The sequence below is a fragment of the Gallinula chloropus genome (genome assembly GCF_964237585.1).
Source record: "Gallinula chloropus genome assembly, chromosome: 8".
NCBI lineage: Eukaryota > Metazoa > Chordata > Aves > Gruiformes > Rallidae > Gallinula > Gallinula chloropus.
Window position 1 is genome coordinate 16,686,538 of NC_140093.1, and position 23,071 is coordinate 16,709,608.

Genomic DNA, 23,071 nt, shown 5'->3' on the forward strand with positions numbered 1-23,071 from the left:
ACATCTGTGTGTACCTAGTTCCAGGTCAACACTCAAGGAGGCCCATTTGCTAAGGACTTTTGGAAACAGAAACACAGATGTGTAAACAACTCCCATTTCTTTCTATGTGAACACACACTTTAAAAAGTCTTTTACCAAATTGTGCACAGTGAAATTTTCCAGAAGGCAATTTTTTTTACATTAACATGGATACTTTTTCCATTTTTATTGCTACCTGACATGTTTCCGTAGTGTTTCCACAGCAAACTGGGTAACAATATATTTACTCTTTCCATACAATAAATTATATTTCAATTCTAAGTATCTATATATTTTTTTAAGCTTTAACCCCAGAATCATCTGAGATTGTAAAACTCTGAACCAAATCGGGTTTCAATTGTTTATATTTTAAGACCTGCAATTCTCAAGCGTGTATATTATCCCCTTGGAGGTTAGGACACTCAACACTGCTTTTCTGACCAACAATCCAGATCCTATGTTCTGGGAACTTCTGATAGAATGATCCAGCCTGAAACAGCAGGTGGTGTGGCTGAGTGATGGAATAAAAAAATATTCCCAGAACTTTGAGATCTTTTCATTTACTGCTCTCTGGAAATTTAGGGTGACCTTGAAGTGGGCTATTCTGGTAAGGTATAAACTTCACAAGGCCTGTAGCCTTAAAAGACTAGGCAGCTCTTTTATTTAACAAAGAATCAAAGTATCTTTTTACAACTACTTTTCAAATAATTTCAAATCACCACAAAATTTTTCTCTCCAAGAATTACTAGAGGAAACAAGTCTCTCTCACACAGAAATGGGATAATCAAAGTTTATCTGTATTCTCAGAATTGAGGTATTTATTGTTCCACAGGAGTAAAGGTGTTGGATTGCACTGGTAAGAGTGTTTTGTGTATTTCCTGATGAACTCTGGCACTGGATACCCAAGGAAATGCCACATCCTTCAACTACTTATTCTGAAGGGAGTAGGAAGAAGATGAGATTGCTGAGGAAGTTTAGAAATACAAGAGTGTACTTAAGTCACGTTTTCCTGACAGAGTAGGCATGGAAAGCTCACCTGGGTATACATCTGGGGTGTCTCAGAACCAGGTCATCAGCATACGGCAGGACATGCTCGGAACTTTGCAAGATTGAGCTTTTAGTCATAAAAATATATTTTACATATAAAAATACAGTAGATCTCCTTCTAAAAATCATATCTTAAGTGTTATTCCCTCTCATTATGTTTTATACATTCAGAAACAGACATTTGAGATACACTATGAACAGTGCAAAAGACTGTTTTATATTTGTAAAAACACGCATTGCAGTACCTTTAAGCGCCAACTGAAAGAAAACTTGAGAAAGGTTTCATCCTCAGAGAAATTCTGGTCCAAGTTGAACTTTTGTTTAGTGAGTTGTAAACAAACGTCTTAGAATGCAGAGAATCCTTTCATTTCTTTCCAGCCAAGGTAGTCTCAAACACATCAAGTCCTGCTTTGAAGTAAACCTGAGCTGAATTGATGTTGTTCAGCACCTCTGACAAGGCTGCTTGAATGGTCTCATTTGACTGATGTAGTTTGCAGTGCTCCCGTGCCTCTAGCAGTACTGAAAACTGGCTTGTCCTTTCATCTAGTCTGTAAAGAATATTTCTAAAAGAGAACAATGGAGAATGGTAAACTTTTTACTCAAAACAATTCATCAAAAATCATCAAGAAAAAGTGCAAGTCTAAGCCACACTTTACATATTATACACAGTAAAGCTGACCTGTGGCAAACTGAAAGACAACTGCATATTTATTATGGCTTTCCAAATTGCATCTGTTCATTGATCTAGGTGTACAGACGTTGAAACATTCATAAGATCTGTCAAAGAAATCCCACATTCCTCTGACCATTCGAGATTTTATTCAAAATTGTGAGCCTGGACCTATCAGACCCCTCATGAAATATTTCAATGTCTCAGTTGGATTCCATTTATTCCCCTCTAAAAAAACATTTGGTTATTACTGTGGAACCTAGGCACATGCTAATTTTTTTCCCCTATCTGCTGCTGTTATTTATTCCACACTTCAGGTGAAATTCCAGCTGCATTGAAGTCAATGGTAAAACTCTCATTGCCTTCGGCAGAGCCTTTATTTCATCAATAATCCTTTGTGGCATCCGAACAAGAGCAACCCATCATTAATGTCAAGTACTTGAGAAAGGAAATGGAACATTCAGCTAAACTTTTATGAAACAAAATCTGTGTTTTTCTATAATATCTGCAAGAATTTTTAATGACCTGTATAAAAACACACAGAAAGGCAACATCTGATTCCTTGGAAATGTTATCTGTATGAGGTGTTGAAAGCTCCAAATTCAAAGCTAGTCAGTGATTTCAATGAGGCCCTTTGAAGCAGGCTATAAATGCCATCTAAAAGCAGGTGTAATCATTACCCTAATTAGAAGAGCATGTAAGTATCATAAATCTCCACCCAGGAGCTCCTTTGATTGTAAACAGAAGCAAGTGAAATCTGAAACAGGAAAGCTACATGTGATTTGGTGCAGGACCTTATCCTTAAATACAAGGCAGGTGTTCAGGGCAAGGGAACAGTTGTTTCACCAAATTAAATCAGCAAGAAAGCAGAAAACTTAGGTAGTCTGTTACCTAACTGCATGACAGAAAAAGCCTAATGGCTGTTTCAAATTAGTAATAGAATTCCTGAGTATCTAAAAGACAGATGACCACAAAAGTAGATCTTATTTTTATATGAGTCATTTAGTTGCCAGTCTGCAAGGGGCGATGGTAACGAAGTAGGCCAATGAATAACATTGGAGAATATGTGCAAGCTTATGCCATGTTTTCAGTTTGAAAAGGTGTTTTGAATGAGGGGCAATGTTTTCAGAGATACAAAATAACTCCTGTCCTTGTAACACAATTTTTCACTCTAAGTTTTTACCTTCCCATGTTGAGTATACATCCAACCCCAGCTATATGCAATGGGATGGTAAGCTTTTTATCCTGACAGAAGTATAACTATCCATTTCACTGTCCAGCCCTGCACTACATAGTAGTTTTAAAGAGAGGAGGGAAATGGTTCACATCCAACACAGTATTAGAAGAACAGCTTGCATAGTTTAAATAGTAGGTCATCACTGACCTAGATCACTTAGACTGAAACAGGTTAGGAGCACTTCCAGAACAGCTCAGCAGGAACAGAAACCACCATCAAGAGGACAGTAACAAGTAGATGTGACAATAGTTCCTCAGCTTGCACTGTGGCAGACAGATGAGGACACCTGCCTGCTTCCTCACTTCTAAGGTGATGCTGCTGTTTCTTGAGACTATGACGCAGCTTACACTCAAAGGTGACTAAAGTTACATTATGGACTGTCCCTAAAGCATTTACGTCATATAGCAAATGAAAATGCTGTATGTTGAGAACCAGATAAAGTCTTGGTTGGTGTTTAAGGATAGGCTGTGCTATGGGAAATACTATAGTTTTCAAAGCAGGGATTGCTATACTCCCTCTACAATCAATCCAGGGACTCCTGCTGAGGTGTCAGCAGAACCAGGCTTTTGAAGAAGTCTCCTCTATAGTTTCCATAGATATAAGCCTGTTCACAACCCCTCAGAGCCCTTGAACAGCAGGGGAAAAGCTGGAGATAATCACATTACTTTGTACTTTCAGGAGGCATGTGACAGTCCTACCTGGTTGCGGGTGGCTGGGAGAGTTTCTGTTCCAAATGCCTACAACACTGACATCTTGGTCTATAGTAGGATCCTTCTATTCCTTTATTTGGGTTAAAGTCAACCAATAAAAATGTCATAAATGTCATACAACAATAATCATCAGTGGAGCAACACTAACGTGCTAGAAATCACTTTAAAGAGAGGATGACCTGCAGACAAACATTTGGGGACTGCTGAGAAAACATCTGTGGTAAATAGGAACAGATATTCTCCTATCCCATCTTCAAATGTGCTCTAAACATGGCACACAAGCTAAAAAGGTGGTTTACCTTGACATACAAAGATGCTAATATAACATAACTCTATTGCTTTGATATTGGAATCACAGATGATTCAACAGTAAATCCACAGGCAGATGATCCACTATTCCAAGCCCATCCCACTTGTCTATGGTACAAATCAGCGTGTAATGAGAAAAGCTTAGTTGTTTGATGAATGAGACAAGCAGTCTGCTGTCACAATTCAAAAGGATATCTTGACTTTTGTGATAGTAATATGACTTCAATATAGCTGATTGAATAGTATGAAATCGTGCATTTTTTATTTTTATGTATGGAAATAATAAGTAACATTATACAGCATCCTTTTTTGGGGCTGGGCTTTTTTTTTTTTTCCCCCAGATTTTCTGCTAGGAGTTCTCACCAGGGTCTTCTATTTTCCACTTACTTATCTTTCCTTAGCAAGCCCTACCACCCCTTTGTTGGATAAAATGATTTCTCTCTTTAAGCATGTTCATAAGAGTCAATTTATACGAGTTTACTTCTTATCTCTGTCCAAGCTTCATCAAATGAAAAAAATGGCTAGTCCAGTTTATTACTTCCAGCCCTTTACAAGACAGAAAAGTGTTTTCATTAAAGATTACACATGGACTGAAAAATAAAACCCAGGCATTTCATTGGCAGAAGATATCACTGTGACCACAACATGCAGAATGATACCAGAGACTTTAATTTATACTGTGAAATTCAATTACCTAAACATTCCTTAATACAAATTGGTTTTGTAGTCTACACCTCTGAAACAACAATTCCAGCCTCTGGCCTAATTGCTTAAGTATCTACCTTCACCTTTAACAATCTTGATCTTATAAGATCACACAAAACAAAACGAAACTCCTCAACAGAAAAGTTCAATATATTCTTGATGACACTAATGAAATTACAACACACATCATTCATCTTAATGGGCTTGTTTGAACAACACATCACAGTGACATGAAAAGTGTGACACTGAAGTAGAAAGCTTAATTAATAACTTCAGGCAGTGCCATTAAAAGAGGTAAAATGGTTCCAAAAAAACCCCAAAACTAACCGGCTTTTGTAAACTAAAGAAAGGACACTATAAAACTGAATTCTAATAGTACCTCTTCTATAACTTTCATGAGCCCTTTGCAGGCCCAGGAACATAAGCATTACTGACCAAAATAATGTCATTAGAGTTAAAGGCTGTTTGAATGTTACCACAAAAAAGGATGCAATGTCACCCCCATCAGACCAAAATGAGTCATAAATTCTTGAATGACAGATCACTAAAAATATATTGACTTTAACACAACTTCAAACTATTTTGGAGATTATATTAGAACAACTAGACAATACAAGATAAAACTAGATTAAGTTATTCTTGCAATGAAAAAGCACTTTTTAGCTTACTAGAAAAGTTTGTGTGTAGGTTATGTGCAGCGCAAGCCGAATTAGTCAGCTGCTTACAAACAGTATCCTAAGAGCTTACATTTGAGATTTTGAAAAGTAATTATTAAATCATTAGGACATGATGGCAAGTATACAGTCCCACATGAAATGAGTGCAGGTTTTCTCTGTGGAATCGCATTAGAATTGTTTACATATAAATGCTATGGGCAGCCTGTGTCTGTTCCAGTTATAACACAATGTGCCATGACCAGAGCTGCTTCAGCATCCTTGCAAATTCAATTTGATAAATCCCTGAATTATTTTTTTTTGCACTTGCTAAGAAAAAAAAGCACACTAGGACAGGAACTCTCTGAATACTCTTTCGCTTGATAACGTTCAGTTTTGAACACACTTTTCTTACATTAGGTGTTTGTTTGCTTTCATGTTGGTAAAACATAAAATGTTACTAACTTAGCAAATAAATAAGCGCATTATAATAGTTGTTGGGACTTCCAGACCCTATTTACTGTAGGACATAAAAATGTTAGAAATTCTTCTTCCCTGGAAAGTGCATGAGCTGCTTTATACTGCTTTACTTACACTAGTTTCTACCTCAGAAAACAAAATAAAATGGTGAAGGTACAGACAGCTTCCCTTCTTCTTCTGGAGCCTTTATCCTTTTGCTCTCCAACAGTGTTGCTCTTTTCTTCACGTTCTACTTTTTAAACTTTTTTGACACCCACATACAGTTATTTTATCTATTTTATTTCATAGCACTATTGTGGCAGAAGTTTAATAATTATAAAATTATCACTGCTAACCTTGTAAGAATACTTTTTATCAGAATAAAAATTATGCAGCGGTGAACTGTCACTATAGCTGATCCAAAGGAGAAACTTTTTTCTGCACTGCTCATTTCTTACTGGATCAAGCAGTGGAAGTCACTGGTTCTGTGTGACTGAACAACATGTATGTGACCAAGGAAGATGGGGATATGGCAGCCAGACTTTTAGGGCTGTAAATGTCAGTCTATTCCTTTGCTGTCCTAAGTCCACACAAAGTCAACATGTCATAATTAAAGATACTTTATTTGTAATATGTTGCTCTTAACTTGTAATATGTGCTCCTGACACAGGCTATCCTTTTTTAAGAGCCATGAACTTGATGCTCTCCTTTATAGGACTGCAAATTGTTCTAGCAGTATATATTCCAGAAGGTGATACGTTTAAATCATGTACACTCAAAGGGGACAGTCTGTAAGAGGACAGGTAATTGTATGGTATCAGCAGTTGATAAGGTGCAGATAATCTAGACATCAAACCTAACTAAAGTCTAACCAACTGAAAGGCATTTCAAAGGCATCATTATGTGACAGTGGTAAACCAGATAAATTCTGTCCCTGCCAGAGAGAAATTTATCTTGCATACGAGACAGGAGTTAGGACACCTCTAATTGAGTCAAATGGAGGTTATGGTAAGTCGGCATTTAACAAAATCCTGTTGGGACTACAAGGAGGTAATTATTCCAAGTCTGAATTAATTTCTGAGAGGCCAATTTAGAATAGGGCTTGTTAAAAAAATAAATCCTGGTTTTGGCAGCTCTGTGAAGTGCCTTGAGGCTTGATTTGGCTTGACTGCCTGCCAAACAAACTAAGGAAAAAGAGAAGCCAAACTGGAATGATAGCTGGCTACAAGATTTATTATCTTTTATTTCCCTACAGTTATCTTTGATTACAGTACTTCTTTAAAGGTAATGAATGCATTGTTGTAAACCAGATTAATCTAATTATCACTAAAGCCTAACCCTAAAACTCTAGCCCAAGTTTCAGTTCAATGCACCTTGCCAGCCTTAGATCTTTGGCAAGGCCTTGAGTGCCCTAATACATCTCACTGGCCCTGACCAGCCTTACCTGGGGCTCCTGCTCACATGCCCAGGAGAACTGTTTTACCTGAGCCCTGGACCTTCCATCCCCACCTCAGCTACACCATACTTGGGCCTGTCTCCAGCTCTGTTGCTGCCATGCAGCAGCTGATCCAGACCTTGATCTGTTAACTGCTTCTCGGCTTGACTTCCATCACCATGGGCTGGATGACCTGATAACCAAGGCTCTTGCTGAACCTGAATCCCAGGTCTCTCCTTTCTTTGCCCAGGCACTACAGACCTGGGTGGAACAGCCATTGCCCTTCTGGCCATGGTATCAGACTTGGGTCCTCTTTTCCTTAAGGGAGCAGCCAGCTCTCATCACTCCCAACAATCTTCACCTAAACAGGTGACCCTATTAAGCTTGATTCTATAAGCACCCATCCTAACCTTAATTACAGACCTTCCCACCTTTAAACCCATCCTGGTGATAATTATAGGATTCATCTGCTACATTCTAATCTGCACATATGAGCATTCAGAATCCAAAGGAGAAAATGAAGGAACTATTTATGAAATCAGGCTGCATAAAGGTTGTTTGGGGAAATTTTTATGACCAAAAATCTATATTGACAAAAATGACTCACTTTTGCTTTCTGCTCTGAAACATATAAGAAAATTATTCCTTTGATAGTTGATTAATTACTGTCAACAGAAGATTGACACAAAATAAAGCTAACAGTGTTAATCTTGATTTTCTGATGGTAGGACAGTGCTCTGTGATGGCTTGGAAAAGATTTTAAATGGGATACTGTATCTATGACAACCTGTAGCTAAACTTTTTCATTTTAATTAAATAAACAGTAATTACTTAATTTCTTCCTGCAATTTTTATATTTTTGTCACTTGTGATAACAAAACAGTTTCTAGTATAATATAAAATACTCATTAACAAATGGAAGCTGGAAGCTTGATGCAAGTTGCTAATTACAAGAGGACTGCTGTTCTGGAACAGCCTCAAATAGGAATAACAGAGCTAAGAAGTCTGACTAGTTTAAAGACTGAGTTTGAGTAAAATCAGGCTTCAATTAAATACTGTTCATAAGGACTGAAAACCAACATCACCTTGCACTCACTGGTTTTCCCCTGTTGAAAATTTGCTGAGTTTAGGGAACTTCCTTCCTACTTTGGAGTAAATAAGACCAGCAACAAAGAAGAATCAATTTTACTGCCTCAACAGTTCAGAATGACTTCACAGAACACAAGTGGGGAAAAAAAGAAAAATTAGGTTGCATTTGTTTTTCAGAAGTTGCAAGCAATTATTTATCACTGCTAAAGAGCAGTCCTCTAATTAATTAAGCATGATTTTCTCTTGGGTTTTATAGAAATTAAACAACTTCAGAAATTCCTGAAGAAGCCACAAAACAGACTCTCAGACTCTTTGCCATACAGCTTTCAAACCCTGCATGAAGCTGATGAGAGAATGATACATACTCCATCGAAATGTAAGAATTTCTTCAAAATCCTTCAATATTTTTTCTCTAATTTCTTCAAAAAAGGCCTTGCATCTATACTTAAGAGTGATGATGCATTAAACAAAATTAATATAACTGTATTTTAAAATGTTATTTGCCGGCAGCAAGTGGTATGAAACATACTTTGTTAAATTTCAAATAACGTAGCTGTTGGTAACAAATGTAGGCATATTGTTCTTTGATTGATTTATGTTGCACTTGCTTTTCAAATGAAAGAAACATATGCTTATTATGCTGAATAAATTGGAGGAAACTATTTTTCTTTTAAGGATGTCTCAGTCTGAAATAATCAAATTCAAAGCAGATGTGCTACTATTTTGAAGGACTTGGGGGAAGTGAATTAATAAAATTATTTCCAAATGGCTCACAGCTGAGGTTCTGAAGGCTTCTTGGGGATTTTTATTTAGAAATCATGTCAAACATCCGATTCCTAAGGAGGAATACCATTTCTAAACAAAGCAGCAAAGAGTGTCCAGTGTCAGATGCAGTACATTGGCTTGACCTTGATCTTAACTTCTGATCATGAGTGAGGTTTATCATCTTAAGTATCTCCACACCATGAGACCATTATCATCACAGCCAAAATCAGAAAGGTCATTATAAGAGTTAACTATGGATAGAAGAATAATTATGTCATAATTTGTTCTTTAAATAAATGCCTAAAGTTATTTTTGATGAACTTCAACGGCATGCCTATGCACAAAATAAAAAATGTTTTAATCCCAGTTAACACAATTTTCCTGTCAATTATCTCACCACCAAATTTCCAACCCCTATTGCCTGAGCAATATGTTAGTGGGGGGGAGTATTAGGAATTAATAAATCCAATCATTAATCCAATGAATTTCACTTATTTTTTTACTATATCCAAGAAATATTCCTAGCTAATATTTCAACATTCATGAGGGACTCCTATCCATCACATGACCAAACCCATGGAACCGTATACATCTTGGATCTAAAAATGTTATCAACCCTATTTGTACGAAAAACTAAATCATGTATAAAATGTTACATTTATCATATTTAATAAATTCAAAATCTAAATCTTCATGTAGCTTTCTGAGATCACAGGCTACGTATTCTCTGTAACTAAATACTTTTGGCCTATATAGCGCCATAAACACAGACCTGCTGACATCTGCCAGCAAGGGAAACAGAACTTCCTAATCAGAAGACTTGCTGGGTTTTGGCAGGATAGCGCTGCACTGAGCTCCCTGGGTCCCCTCAGTGGAAGGATTTTTACAGTTAGCAAAGCAAACTGAAAAATGGGTCAAAATATCTAACACAGCCACATATTTAAATAAATGTCATTATATGACAAACACGGGTTCTTTGCAATGCCAAGACCATGCACATTCATGGAAAGCAAGAGGAAGTAAGTATACAAAACAATCCAATTAAGAGGATGGAAAAAAAATCATATCTACAGGAGAAATAAATTAAGATACGTATATCCAGGCTTACCATTCAAATCAGGAAGTGAGAAAGCTGGTTTCTAGCCATGACATAATCCCTAATTATAGTGGTTTTCTGCTTTTGCAGGTGTAATGAAAAGATTTTCATGTTCCCTGTTTAAATAAGCTTTAAAGTCAACCATAATTACATCTCTGCAGATGGCTAATTCAGTAGTATTTATGCAGCAAATGCTCTTTAAATAGTAAAAATTTACAAGACAACAAATACAGTCATTACTTGATGGTCATTACATGTACCGGTGATTCCAAAGGAAAAAAAAATTTGAATTGCCGCTCAGGTGGATCAGCTGTTTTGAGCCTGAGTTACATTCACATTATTGCATCTTCTCAGTATTAAGAAAAGGTATAATTCAGCGTGATTACCAGTCACGAGAAAAATAATAACCATAGCAGGAATTTGTAAGACCATTATCAAACTAGTAATTGCTACTGATGTACGCTAGGATAAATGTACTGCTCCAAAGAGTCAATAGCCCAGTGGCTAAAATTCCATTTATCTGGCCTAGAGCATGAATAACAACAGCTCTGCTCAATCACCCCCAGAGAGGCTGGAAGGACTAGGTCAGAACCCTTCCCAAAGTTGCCCAGTGCACAGAGAATGCTCCTGCTGCTAGAATGTTGTTCCTACAGGTCGCTCATGAATTAAACATTTCCTGCGCTTTCCCAGCTATACCCATTCAAGGGAGCTGCAGTGACAGAAAACGTATCCTGGGAAAAGCTTCTTGTGTTTATCAGAGTATTTATCAATACTACATTACGCTGATGCACAGAATATGCTGATTCTTGACTGTATCTTCTTCCCAGACCCTCAAATCTCAAAAATTTTGAGTATCTGCACCATCTGAGTGAACAGGAAGTGATCTTAATTATGTCTGGCTTCTGGTAGCTGCTCAAGAGAGTTCCTTTTTTCCTCCCACCCACACTATACCCCCATGTAACAGTTGGGTACAATGTTTAAAAGGAATAAAGTGAATAAAATACTTTCAGTCCATTCTATATCATGGCTGGTATTCCAGATTCTGCTAGCAACCTGAATATCTAAATTTGACTCAAATTATGATTTTGAACTGAACATGTTATTGTGTTGGTTTTTTTTAAAGACAGTGGTAGCCATGTAAGTGCTATTAGAATCTACTGATCAAGATTTGACTGGAAATGTTTCTTAGCTTGCAGCAGCCTAGCTGAACTCATTGCTTGTTATGCCATTAACTAACTGGTTTGTTTGTGGTTTAAGGATTAGAAAAAAATAACCTGGCAGTTACAAATTGCCTTTATATGCTTAATATAATCAAGGGTGACTTGCAGAGATGGCTCAGTCTATTCAGTTTTACAATAAATAATGCTTTTGACTGTGCTGTAAAAACTGGATACTGACTCATGATTGTCAACACTTTTACGAATCCTGTCCACCAGACACATGACCTCTCTTTAGAGAAGCATGTAAACCAAGAATCTGATCCTTTCATCTTGAAATCATCTTCCAATTAAGCATTAACTAAAGATTTATAAAGCACTTCACAGCATCTCAAATCATCTGAAATTGTATAGCTGCCACTGTTCACCTATCTCATAAAATTTCTTTTTGCCTCCTCACATTTGTGGAAAGATTCTAAAGCCACCCTTCAAACACTGTGATTCTTCTTGCATTCAGTGGCTCATGAAGTGAGCTATGATTAAGAGAGTCTACTGAAACCACGTGTCACTTCTGTCCCAGGTATTTGAGTTTGTCATCTCCAACTTACACTTGCATAAACTACAATCAGACTGCAGGGACACTGTTGAGTTTGAAGGAAGAAGGTAAAACAAAATGGGGAGATATTTCAGATGCAAAAAAATTCATTCGGACACATGTATCAGAGAGAAGGGATAGAACAAGAGAGAGTAAGAACTGCAGACCAAGAAACACCAGTGAAGGATTAGAAAGTGAAACAAGTAATTCCACTAATCATAACTCCATTTATAAGATGAGGAACAATTATAGAAGAGAGAGATGCAAATTTTCAGAGATACATGACATTAGGGTGAAAAGTCAGATGGAAAAATCACTGCTGTGCAGTAAGACAAAAAATGATTTATTCTGACTGAATGGCAAAACCTGAGGTACGTGATTCTAAAACCGGTGCACACAATTCTCTCTTTCTCCTCCAACACCATTCTAATATTGTATTTACAAATTGCACATGGCAGATAATGCAAGATAGAACATTATCTACTACTCACAGCATGAGAGGAATTGTTGCAGTATTTCCCACACTAAGGATCATCAGCACCATATCAAATCACTCTCTGTTCCACATAATGCAATGCAGGAAAAAAATATGTGTTTGGGTCAGGCCAGTCAAAAGTGTCTCAAACATTTCAACAAAGCATACAGGGTATTTTTTACTTGAAACCACAAACTAAGAGTTCAAAATGAAAAAAAACTAATCTGCAAAGATTAGACAGAATTACGGCCCTCTGTAGAAACTCTGGGCTATGTATGTTATTTTTCAGATGACATTGCACTACATGTTTACTCATGTTATTGTTTAGGATTAGCAGGATATTTGCATCTTTAATGCTTGTCCATCTGTAAATCCAATGAGCAGCCTGTTGACACATGGAGAGTTAATAAGGACTTTACTTTTCCTGCTGGACTTATCACTAGAAACTAGAGTCCTAGGGCGCATGAAATCTGACACCTGAGAATCTGCTGCAGTTTACCAGCAAAACAGAAGTAAGTCCAGCATACTCCGTACATATGTCAGGGATGTATAGAACAAATCTCAGTCCAAAAGGAAAACATTTGTTCTGGTGAACAACCAAAACCTGAGTGTCCTGAGATTAGCAGCAATGCAAATTACTTTTGGTGTGGTGCTAAAAGCATCATTTGATTGTTCTTTCGTTTCATTATGGGCAATTCAGAGTGCACAATAGATCAATGCTTATAGCAAGTATTTATTCCGTGCATTATAAGGTATTGATTTGTTGTAATTTTTTAGATCAGTGAAGTGTTAATGTCACAATGGGTATCCATGATAAAGAGGAGCAAAAGGAAGAAGTTTAATTTGCACAAATGAACAATAACAACTGCCAGAGGTCTTCAACACACAGATTATTTTTGAAATCATTACTTTTCACCTACTTATTACTCAATTCATTCCCTTAGATCTACTAGACATAGCACAATGGCCGTTGCAACAGTTCCCTAAATAGTGGTGACAGCTACATACAGCCTTAATGGACAGGATACACTTGGCAAGCTAAGATGAAACTCTCTTAAATGAAAGATTTTACACAAGTTGACTTTGATTCTTTTATAAATTTGCTAAAAGAACTGTCAGTCAGGACATAACTGATCCTTAAGCAATTGTCCACTAAGAATAAAAACCACCTAACTGGAGCAGAAATGACAGCCTGAGCCCTCATGTGCCTTTTTGTTTTGGACTTTACTTTTAAAGACCAAAGACACCAAGTCTGTTTTTAGTGAACGTATGCTAGGAAACCCTGCATCCTTACTACTGGGCCCATCTAGTATCAGCAGCATCCATCAAATAGGAAGGTTAAGTTGAGTTCTAGACATGTACCTGAAGGAATCAAACTATTTCAGAAAGAACGAACAACTTACTCCACTGAGGGTCCTCTGCCTGACACCGCACCAAGTTTTCTTGATTATCTCATTTATTGCAATATTATAATAATTATTATTATTCATTGTTTCACTGGCACTAAGTGCTATACCCTTCAACAGAAAGACACAAGCTCCCTTTGTGAATACCTAAGGACTATACACACAGACCTGACAGATACTTTAGGCTGACAGGTTGTCAGAGGCTGTGGTGATCAGCAAATACATAAATATAGTAAAACACACAAGGAACAGGGGGAATGGTCTTACTCAGTCTAAGCAAACATAAGATTTGGGCCTAATATTTATAAACACCAGGAAGATACATACTGTTTTATTATCCATGGTATTGATGGTGTCAGGGTTTTGGTGGGTATTTTCATTGAGGGAAAAGGATGGAAAAGCATGACTCAACTTCTGGAATCTTAGAGTTTTAAGGGTTAGCTGATACCCAAAAGACAAAGATGTTCAGTAAAGAGACAAAGAGGAGACACATTGTTCAGCCTGGACACACTGTTTACCTACCTTACAAACGGTAGTTTACAGAAATTCATTTTGTTCTCTATCAGAAGCCAGGCAGAGATTTGGTTAATCTCTATCACTACTTCCTTGACTGTGTAAGAGAAGCTGCTTTCATTGTAGGGAAACCACCCCACATCTTTGCTTTGTTCTAGGTTTATTTATGGCTGAAGCACCCTTTGTTTAGAATACAGAGATGAAGCATCTTCTCCTGTGCCTAGCAGACAACTACACATGCTTTACTGAATGCTGATGAGGGTGAGAATTTGGGGGGGGTTCTTGCTATATATCAGCATATTTGAATCATATCTCTGGGGATGCTGACCACCTCCTTGAGACATATGCTTGAGGTCATCTTTGGGATTTTTGCCCTTTCCACACACAGTGCCTCAATTAATGGAACCTCTGTTCTCTCCTTAGCTTTGTACAGGCTACTGCAGTGTAATCTACAGTTATCGGCACTGTGAGTGTCAGAAAACATACAGAAATGTTCAGTGCAAATGTACATCATAAGTGTGGAAAGTGAGAAATGGCTAGAGAAAAGAAACAAATAGATATAAATTTATATGATTATTCCAATAAAATAATAGCAAAATATAAATGAGATAATTATAAATATTATGCTTATGTGATGAGGAGCAAAGGCAGATAAATGAAAAAAACCCAAACAGAATAAAAGAAAAAAAACCCCAAAAGGTAACCACCACCCCCAAAAAAATCCAAACCCAAAACAAAACAAACAAACCACAACTGATCAACAGCTACCCTATTTTGTTCCTAAACTTTTATTTTTGAAATAAAAAATCTACCCAAGGTTACCACTGGGAATCACAGAAATTCTTCAGGTACAGTAAAAATCAGAGATTTTTGTCCTAACCCCAAATCAGGCCCCAGGGTAACCCCTGCAAAGCACGGTAAATAGTTCTCAACCTGTTATTTTTCAGTCTGCCTAAATTTCTGGATAAGACTAAAATACCCCAATAAAAGCTGTACTTGTATATTTCCAGCTCAGCTGGAAATAGAGTATCAGGGGAAGGTATGCTATTGTCAGGTTTTTTGTTCAATGTCATGAAGTTCAGGTAAGAAGGGTGATAATAACTACAGTGGTTACTTTCACTGTATTGAGCAACCCACCAGTGTCAAGCATCATTACCTAGTCAGGATATCCTAATGTAATTATCAAAACTTAATTAAAATAATTTGAATCCTGTTAGTAACTTTGAATAATTTCATTGCTCATTGTAGATTAATAACACATCTATCATGCCCAGATCGTGCCCTATGACACTGACTGGAGTGAGGCAGCGATTTTTTTAAGTGCACATGTTCAGTAAGAGAGCACAGTTCTGGCCATGAGTGTACAAACCAGACAAAAAGAAATAGAAAAGATGTACTAGTTTCCCTGTAATGGGGGAACCCTCCCCCTGCATAAAAGAAAAAGTCCACCTTTTCATTTTAGTTAAAGTTCTAGAAGAGAAAACATAGTATAGACCCAGAGAGCTGTGAATTAGGACAAACACAAGTCTAAAAATGATGCCTAAACTTCAGCAAATTTGTCAAGTACTTTGATTGAGGTTGAGAATATGAGTCCAAATGGGTATACAGGAAGCAATCATTTTTTCATGAAGAATACGTGCTTTACTGTGCACACAAATTCTTCCTTCAGAAGGCTGTAAATTACAGTATTTATGGAATCTTAATGATCTAAACACAGTTGGAGCCTGAAGGTCAAGGCTGCAAACTGCATCCTAAATTTCTGTTTACAGATGAAGCATAGTATTTATTGCTGCACTACTTGCGCTGCTATAGTTAAAGGTCTGCCAGCATTTCCATTATAAACCACTATTTCAGGGGTTTATAACTTCCCCATCAATCTTCTGACTGGGATGAAACATGGCATACAAGGTCCTGGCTGTGAGACTGGTTTTTTTGTTTTCTTTACCAAATTACAAAAAAACCCCAACCCAACAATCGCCCCCCACAAAAAAAAACCCGCTTAAATTTGTACAAGGAAAAAAAAGCACATCAGGTTTTTGAAGTACTTCTAGAGTTCCTGTGACACATTTATAGCTTCAAAATACAAAACAGATTTACATAACTGCATCAATTAATAGAACTTTCAATTCATAAAGCACATTGCTAGGTGCTTTTTTGAAAAAAAAAAAAACCTAAAAAAACCCAAAACCCAAAACAACCACCCAATCCAAACCCCACAAACAAAAAATTTGTGCTGCAGATTTTTAATGTCAGAAAAGGAAATCGGAAATCTAGCACTATCCTTGATTCTGTTTGCTTTAAAGATATATCTACACTACAATTACACACCTTGGCACAGTACAAAGAATTTTTTTTTTAATGGGTATATAAATGATGATATAAAATGTGTTCTTAGTTGTTATATACTCTAGATGATGTTAGGTAAACAGGTTCAAAGTAAAGTCAAATCCAATGTTTTCCCCAAAACTCTAAAGCAACCTTATCCCCTACTGTCAAATCTTGTATATATGCAATGAAATGAGGAGGGGGAAAATTAAGAAGTTTTGCTTCTGTGTGATCTGCTTTGTCAGTGTGAATACTGAGCTCTACACTGAAATGCTGCTGGGAGCAGGAGGGTAAATATCTCATTCACATTACACCAGCATATTTAGCAATTACATCTTGATGAATAACAAACTGAATTCTGCAAGCACTGCAAGAATTTAAATATTAGAAGCCCACAAAACCGCGGTATTGGAATCCTATGTTTTGGTATAATTTATTTTTTGAAATGACCTGGGCCACATTCAGCAATGTGCCTTTGAGATGAAATGCAGACATGGTACATTACGTTAAGCAGTTTTATGGCTCCTTTGCAACACCATACCCATTCAGACAAGAAAGACAGCAGTGCTAATTCCACAACACTGGAATATTAGACTTTATTTAATCACATTTTGGTTTATTTCTTTATATTATGAATCCAGTCACTGCAGGAATGAAGTAAATTAGTCCCTCCCCAAATATCATTATTACATTTTCTTTATTACAGCTGTAGGGATTTTATTCATCGACACTGTTGAGTTCACCACAACTACCTTGTTTTTCTCTGTTGTTGTTAAAAGATGACTGCACTTGTTTTATGCCATTCCTGTGGCTTCGAAGAACCTTTTCCCCCTGATGCTGTAGCTTTCTGTTTTTCTTCCAAAGCCTACCCCTACCATCTGTATGTTGTGCCCACTTGAAACAATCACTTGCACAAGGCATTACAATTTTCCCCTTCATCTACAACAAAGTACTGTTTATTACTCTAGTTAGTTCTCTTTGAAAATAAATTTATATTCCTAAATAGCATACATGACTCATTCACTTCTGCATCCTGATGCCTGCCTGTCTCCTGTGTAGGAGTTTCCCCTAAATTAAAAGCTGGATGGGCTTTAGGAACAGTTTTACTTGGGGAAGCCTCCTAATGGGCAGTATTGGATGAGCCACTGGCTATCTTCAAGCCCCAGAGTCCTTCAAAATAATCACAGCAGACCTGGTGAAGTCAAACCACCCACAGATGCCCACACTCTACAGCCTAGGGCAGTCAGAACACCTCCCTGGGGTCAAGCTATACAACACTGCATTGATGGACTGCAGGGCAGCGCTGCAGACAGTTTGCACTGAAGCATATGCACAATGTTACTTCTCCTGTGCAGCCAGAGTGCCAGGCATTACTCAGGGCAGGCATGGTAAAGTCTTGCTTTTCAAACCTTTTCTAAGCTACTGATTGCCACAGGGTTTTTTTGTAGAGGAAATCCGTGGTGAGAGATACAGACCTATAGACTTCTTTCTTAGAAAGACAGAGTGACTCTGACATCTCAAAATTAAACTGTAGTTGATTATAGCAGTGTGGCTGAATCCATATCAGAGAATAATTCTAACTAGAGACAAGCTGCTATGAATGGTGACTAAGATGCTCTCATTCATTCCACTGTATTGCCTCTGACTGGGTAAAATGCACCCAAGAATGCTGCTATATAATTAAATATGTTAAATAATGCTGCACAGTATCTTGCATAATTCTGAATCTTCAATGAACTGTAAAATGTTTTAAATAAAATATAGGTGGAGCTTGTCAAGCACTATTAGAGTTCATAATATTTTCTTCTTTTGAAAGCTCACTGGACCATCTAACACAAGTATCTGTCATGCTGCCTGAGTTGCAATCACACTGTACATGTTGTTAGCAGTGATGTCATGACAGAAATGCTACAGTTCTGCATTCTAATGACCTCTGGTATTGTAATGAATTAATATTCTCTGCAGAAAGGAAGAGAAAAAGGATGGAAAACCCCAGTTTTCAACCTGGATACTCAGGTTATTTTTGTTAAGGGCATGACAGTTTTGGAAACCAAGCAATGCGAGGTTACCATTTTAGCTCAAATGAAGAATGCATTGAACACCATACCTGTAAAGTCCTGGAGGAGCTCGATGAACCAGGAAGCTTTTCTCCAAGCTTTGTAACACATCATTGAGCATCCTGACTCTGATAGGAGCTCGCTCCTTGGGGTCATTAGCTGGGCGCATCTCATCTGATTGGAACAATTCTGTGGTGTCTCTTAGACGTGATGCCGCTGCGAGCAGCTGAGGAACTTCTAGTTCATCACCTAGGAACAGTAAGAGAAAGGCACTTGCTAGTGATTCAGAGAACATCACTTACTACTTTTGCTTACTAGTCCAATTAAAACCTCAGCATTTTTTCCCTTGTGAGAATTATATAAAGGAAATTGTGCATAAGCTCTGATCTATTTTTCAAAGATAATCAATTTGAGTTGTGATGTTTTAAGATCTAAGCTATGAGGAATGTTTTTGGGGTACAGCCTGAAATCTACCACTGGAAAAACAGGCATGCAAGAAGCAATGCTTATAAATCAGGAAATGTAACATTTCCTGCTGAGGCAGAATTTATCCAATGCCTTTTGATGCTTCTGCTCTCAAGTTTGAAAGCTTGTCCTGAGATGCTATAATGGCTGCTGTTCAGAAAAATATAATATTCAGTGTTCAAGTGAATTTTGTTTAACATTGCAGAATCCTAGAAGTTAACAACAGGTGTAGATGGGATGTGAAGTTATTCCTCTTGATCACTTAAATCACATGCCAATGAACAAACTAACACACTCATGGATATCCAGATGTATATTCTAATCCAGTCAATATTTTCAAACTGTTTAAACTTGGAGTATTATCTGTTGCTTTGTAATCCTACACAGACAGCAAAGCAAAAAGAACAAAAGCCCACCACTCTTGGGAGTGCACGATTTCCCTGCTATACTCCAGAAAGAGGAATTGGCGCACCATGAGTGTGCAGTCCATTCCCACCCGCAGTGCAGGTGAAGAACGTCCCCTCCTTTCTCAGGGTGTGCATAAACTTTGTTACTTTTTACAAGAACACGGTGAGAGAAAGCAGAGTCTGAACCTGATATGAAGTGAAAAGTAACATCAGTTGGCAAAAACTTTTCCAGGATGCAGAAATTATTATTAAGGCCAAGATTCACTTTGGCTATTAAGGACAAGGAAATCAACTGCCCTTAGATCTTTCAAATCATGATTTGATTAAATCAATTCATTCAGCTGTGTCACCTTTAGTTGAACATATAAAAGTCAGTGAGTTCAGTATCTTAGTGACTGAGATGACTTATCCAATCAGGTGATTCAAGGCACGTTACATAAATACTGAAGTTCCTTGTTTAATAGATTTAAAGAGAGATTGGAAATAGAACATTCTCAACCTATGTCTCAAACCATTGATGGGTGGCATTTGAAAGGTGAGCATGGAAAAGCAAATGGTATAACTAAGAAGCTCGAGGAAGCACCTGCATATGACAGATTCTCCCTCTTGTCTGGAAAAAGAGATTTGCTCTTGGGTACATTTCAGCAAAGGGGAAGGAGATCATAGATCCCCATGCCCTCTGTCATTCAGCTAATGCATTCCAATCTAGCAAAAGATGAAATTATCCAAAATACATGGAGACACAGATGCTGGTGTGAGAGTAACTGTCAGATTTCCTGAGCTATCAAGATGAATTTCCACGGTGAGCAGAAGCTCCCTGTGGGAACACGGAGTGAAAGAAGAAGGTTTGTTTCTGTTTCTGTTTGGGACAAGGTTGTCAATGGCTTTTGCCCAATCCACCTTGGCCTAATTAGAACAGGAAACAGGCACTGTAATACCTTGATGTACAGGATTATTACTGTTCTGATTGAGAATAAAGCAATTTAGAGTGTGATTAACTTAGGTTGATGCCTCAGAAAACTATTCACCAAGCATATGAACTTGGTACATTTGGGATATTTTGCTAAACATCAGTACCCTCAGCTTTCAAATCTCAGGCAAACATCCTGTGCAGCTGAAGAACTTGCCATCTTCATGTATACAATCTAGGCATTATGCGTACCTTGCCCTGGGACTTGAGTCAATATTGAAAGGCTTAAATTCACTCTGTTAGAAAGAAACCCTTTCAGTTTCAGCAAAGCATTGCATATTTCAAGTAACATACAACATTTAGAATTTTTATTCTGAATATTATGCAAAAAAAATTGTGTATGTCAGCTATGTCTTTTAGGGAAGGTGAGACAAAGGGAAAATATATCATTTTATATGTGGAAATGAACCAACCAGACCACCCTTTTAAACATAAAAACTCTGTAAATGCTCTCACTCCTCCCCCACAACATGCATTTTGCTCATAAAGCACTTTACTTCACAGTCATGAGTAGAAAGCACTGTTTACATCACACACTAAACCAGTACTCACTATAAAAGAAACATCCAGGCCCTTTTTTAATACTTCACTACAAAACCTGCAAGTGTCTATGGTTGGTGTCACCACAGAGAACTAAGGACATCTTTAAGGGCATCAGTAGTTTTTACTGGAATGCACCGATCCTCACTGCCAAGGGAAACTGTGATTTATGCTTTTCTCAAGTTGAGAAGCTGGGAGTGGAAGGGCAAATGATTCTTAAAGAAAAGGATGCATTAACTAATCAGGTCTGAAACATCTTGTGATGCTTCTACAGAGAAAATAATAAAAGCCCTGCAAGTGTTACTTCACTCAAGAGAAAACAACGCCACATTATTATAGTTCGTATTCTTTGTCCTTTTGTCTCCAGTATGAATCATGATGAATCATCTAAGCTAGTTGTTTAGTTGTTAAATAAATAAAATTGCAAGTACCAGAAAGCGACTCAGGAGTGTGTATGCTCTTGGTCAGGGAATTATATTGTTGAATTTTATTACACTTGCTAAATATAACTGGATTTTATTCAGAAATAGGTTACACCAAATAGATATTTATTTTCACAGATGTTGAGTACAATAGCCTTTCCCTTTGTAACTGATTGCTCTTACGATAAGTACTGTTAGAGATTTAACATTTTAAAATACCCATGTGCGCCCTCTGGTACCAACCTACCTACGAGCACCTACAGGAGAACCAGCACAGACAAATCAGCAGTTTATGTGTGACACATTCTCCAGGCATTTGAGCACATGTTTGCATATAAGAGAGAGGGGAAACTACTTTGGGTTCTGATTACTTTGCACATTCAAGATCAGCTACAGTGTGTTGCTGTATTCACTAGGAAGGCTTTTTTATGCTGCGAAAAATTGCAGGATCAGGTCTGACAGTGGAAAGTCTGAACGGGAAAGTGTTCTACAAAGTACCCTAAAGGGGGCACAAATCTATGAACATCCTCAGTGCAGAGAATATGTGTCCATCAGCTTCAGCTTTGCTACAGTGACTGTTACTGCCCAAGCAAACTAATATGCTGTTCAAACAAGTATCTTTTCAAAGAGGCATCATTAAAAAGGCTTGTTGGGCAGACTATGCATATCAATACAGAGGAATATACCAATGAGTGTACAGAGCTGTTGAAACATATATGGCCTGCTTATATAGAATAGATGCTCATCATTTCCCTTCCATACCAAATGCTTTGTCCATTGAAATTACCTTTTTTCTTTTTTTTTTTTTTTAAGGCTGATGAAAGGTCTGCCAGTACTAATATATAATATCCTTGAAAGGAGACTGAAAACAAGATGTCAGTGTCTCATGGCAAAGAAGGTATTTCTATCATACATACAGATAAATAACTATTGCATTTTTCAGCTCTGTAGCAATCAAGAATAATGGGTGGGAACAGTGAAAAAGGGAACTTACTGAACATTACAGACAGATGGAGAAAGTAACTGTGAAAAGCACCCTAAATGATCAGAGAAATACGGTCAAGCAGGTAAAATGGTGCCAAGTTGAAGACTAGCAGATAGCTGTAGGCAATGAGTATGCAGCCATCAAGTAAATGACAGAGAGATGTTTCTGTATTGATTTTTCTAAAGGCAGAGAGTTTAGACTGATGTTTTGAAATGTATGGTTTGAGCCAGGGCTGTTGAAAGTCATGCAGACTTTGCTGGAAATGGCTTATCATAAACCAGATTATTTTTAAATTTCTGCTAGCACTGCCTACTATTATCACACCCCAAGTACTTCAGCTGCTGTAACATCTGTAAAGCATCCATTCTGGGGAGAAGAAAGGGCCGAGCTGATAGGAAGCAGCACGTAACTGACACCGTGTCAGTCAAAGAGCTTGAAATCACAGTCCTTGCCCTCCCTACCTGGGGAAAACCAGAAACTCTCATCCCAAGTTAACTTGTCTTCAGAGGCTTCTCTTGGGCAGTACCTACTGAGGATGGCTTATAGCTGATCTGATTTGCT

General features: G+C 37.6%; 1 protein-coding gene across 1 annotated transcript in view; it reads right to left on the reverse strand.

Annotated features, from left to right (window-relative positions):
* Window positions 1-1,429: 1,429 nt before the first annotated feature.
* Window positions 1,430-23,071, reverse strand: part of NAALADL2 (N-acetylated alpha-linked acidic dipeptidase like 2) — a gene marked incomplete at both ends in the record, with an annotated part of 350,941 nt that continues 329,299 nt past the window's right edge. Inside the window, 2 exons of the mRNA XM_084267228.1 lie at window positions 1,430-1,628; window positions 18,772-18,970. Coding sequence (XP_084123354.1) covers window positions 1,430-1,628; window positions 18,772-18,970 — 398 coding nt within the window. The remainder of the gene's footprint in view (window positions 1,629-18,771; window positions 18,971-23,071) is intronic.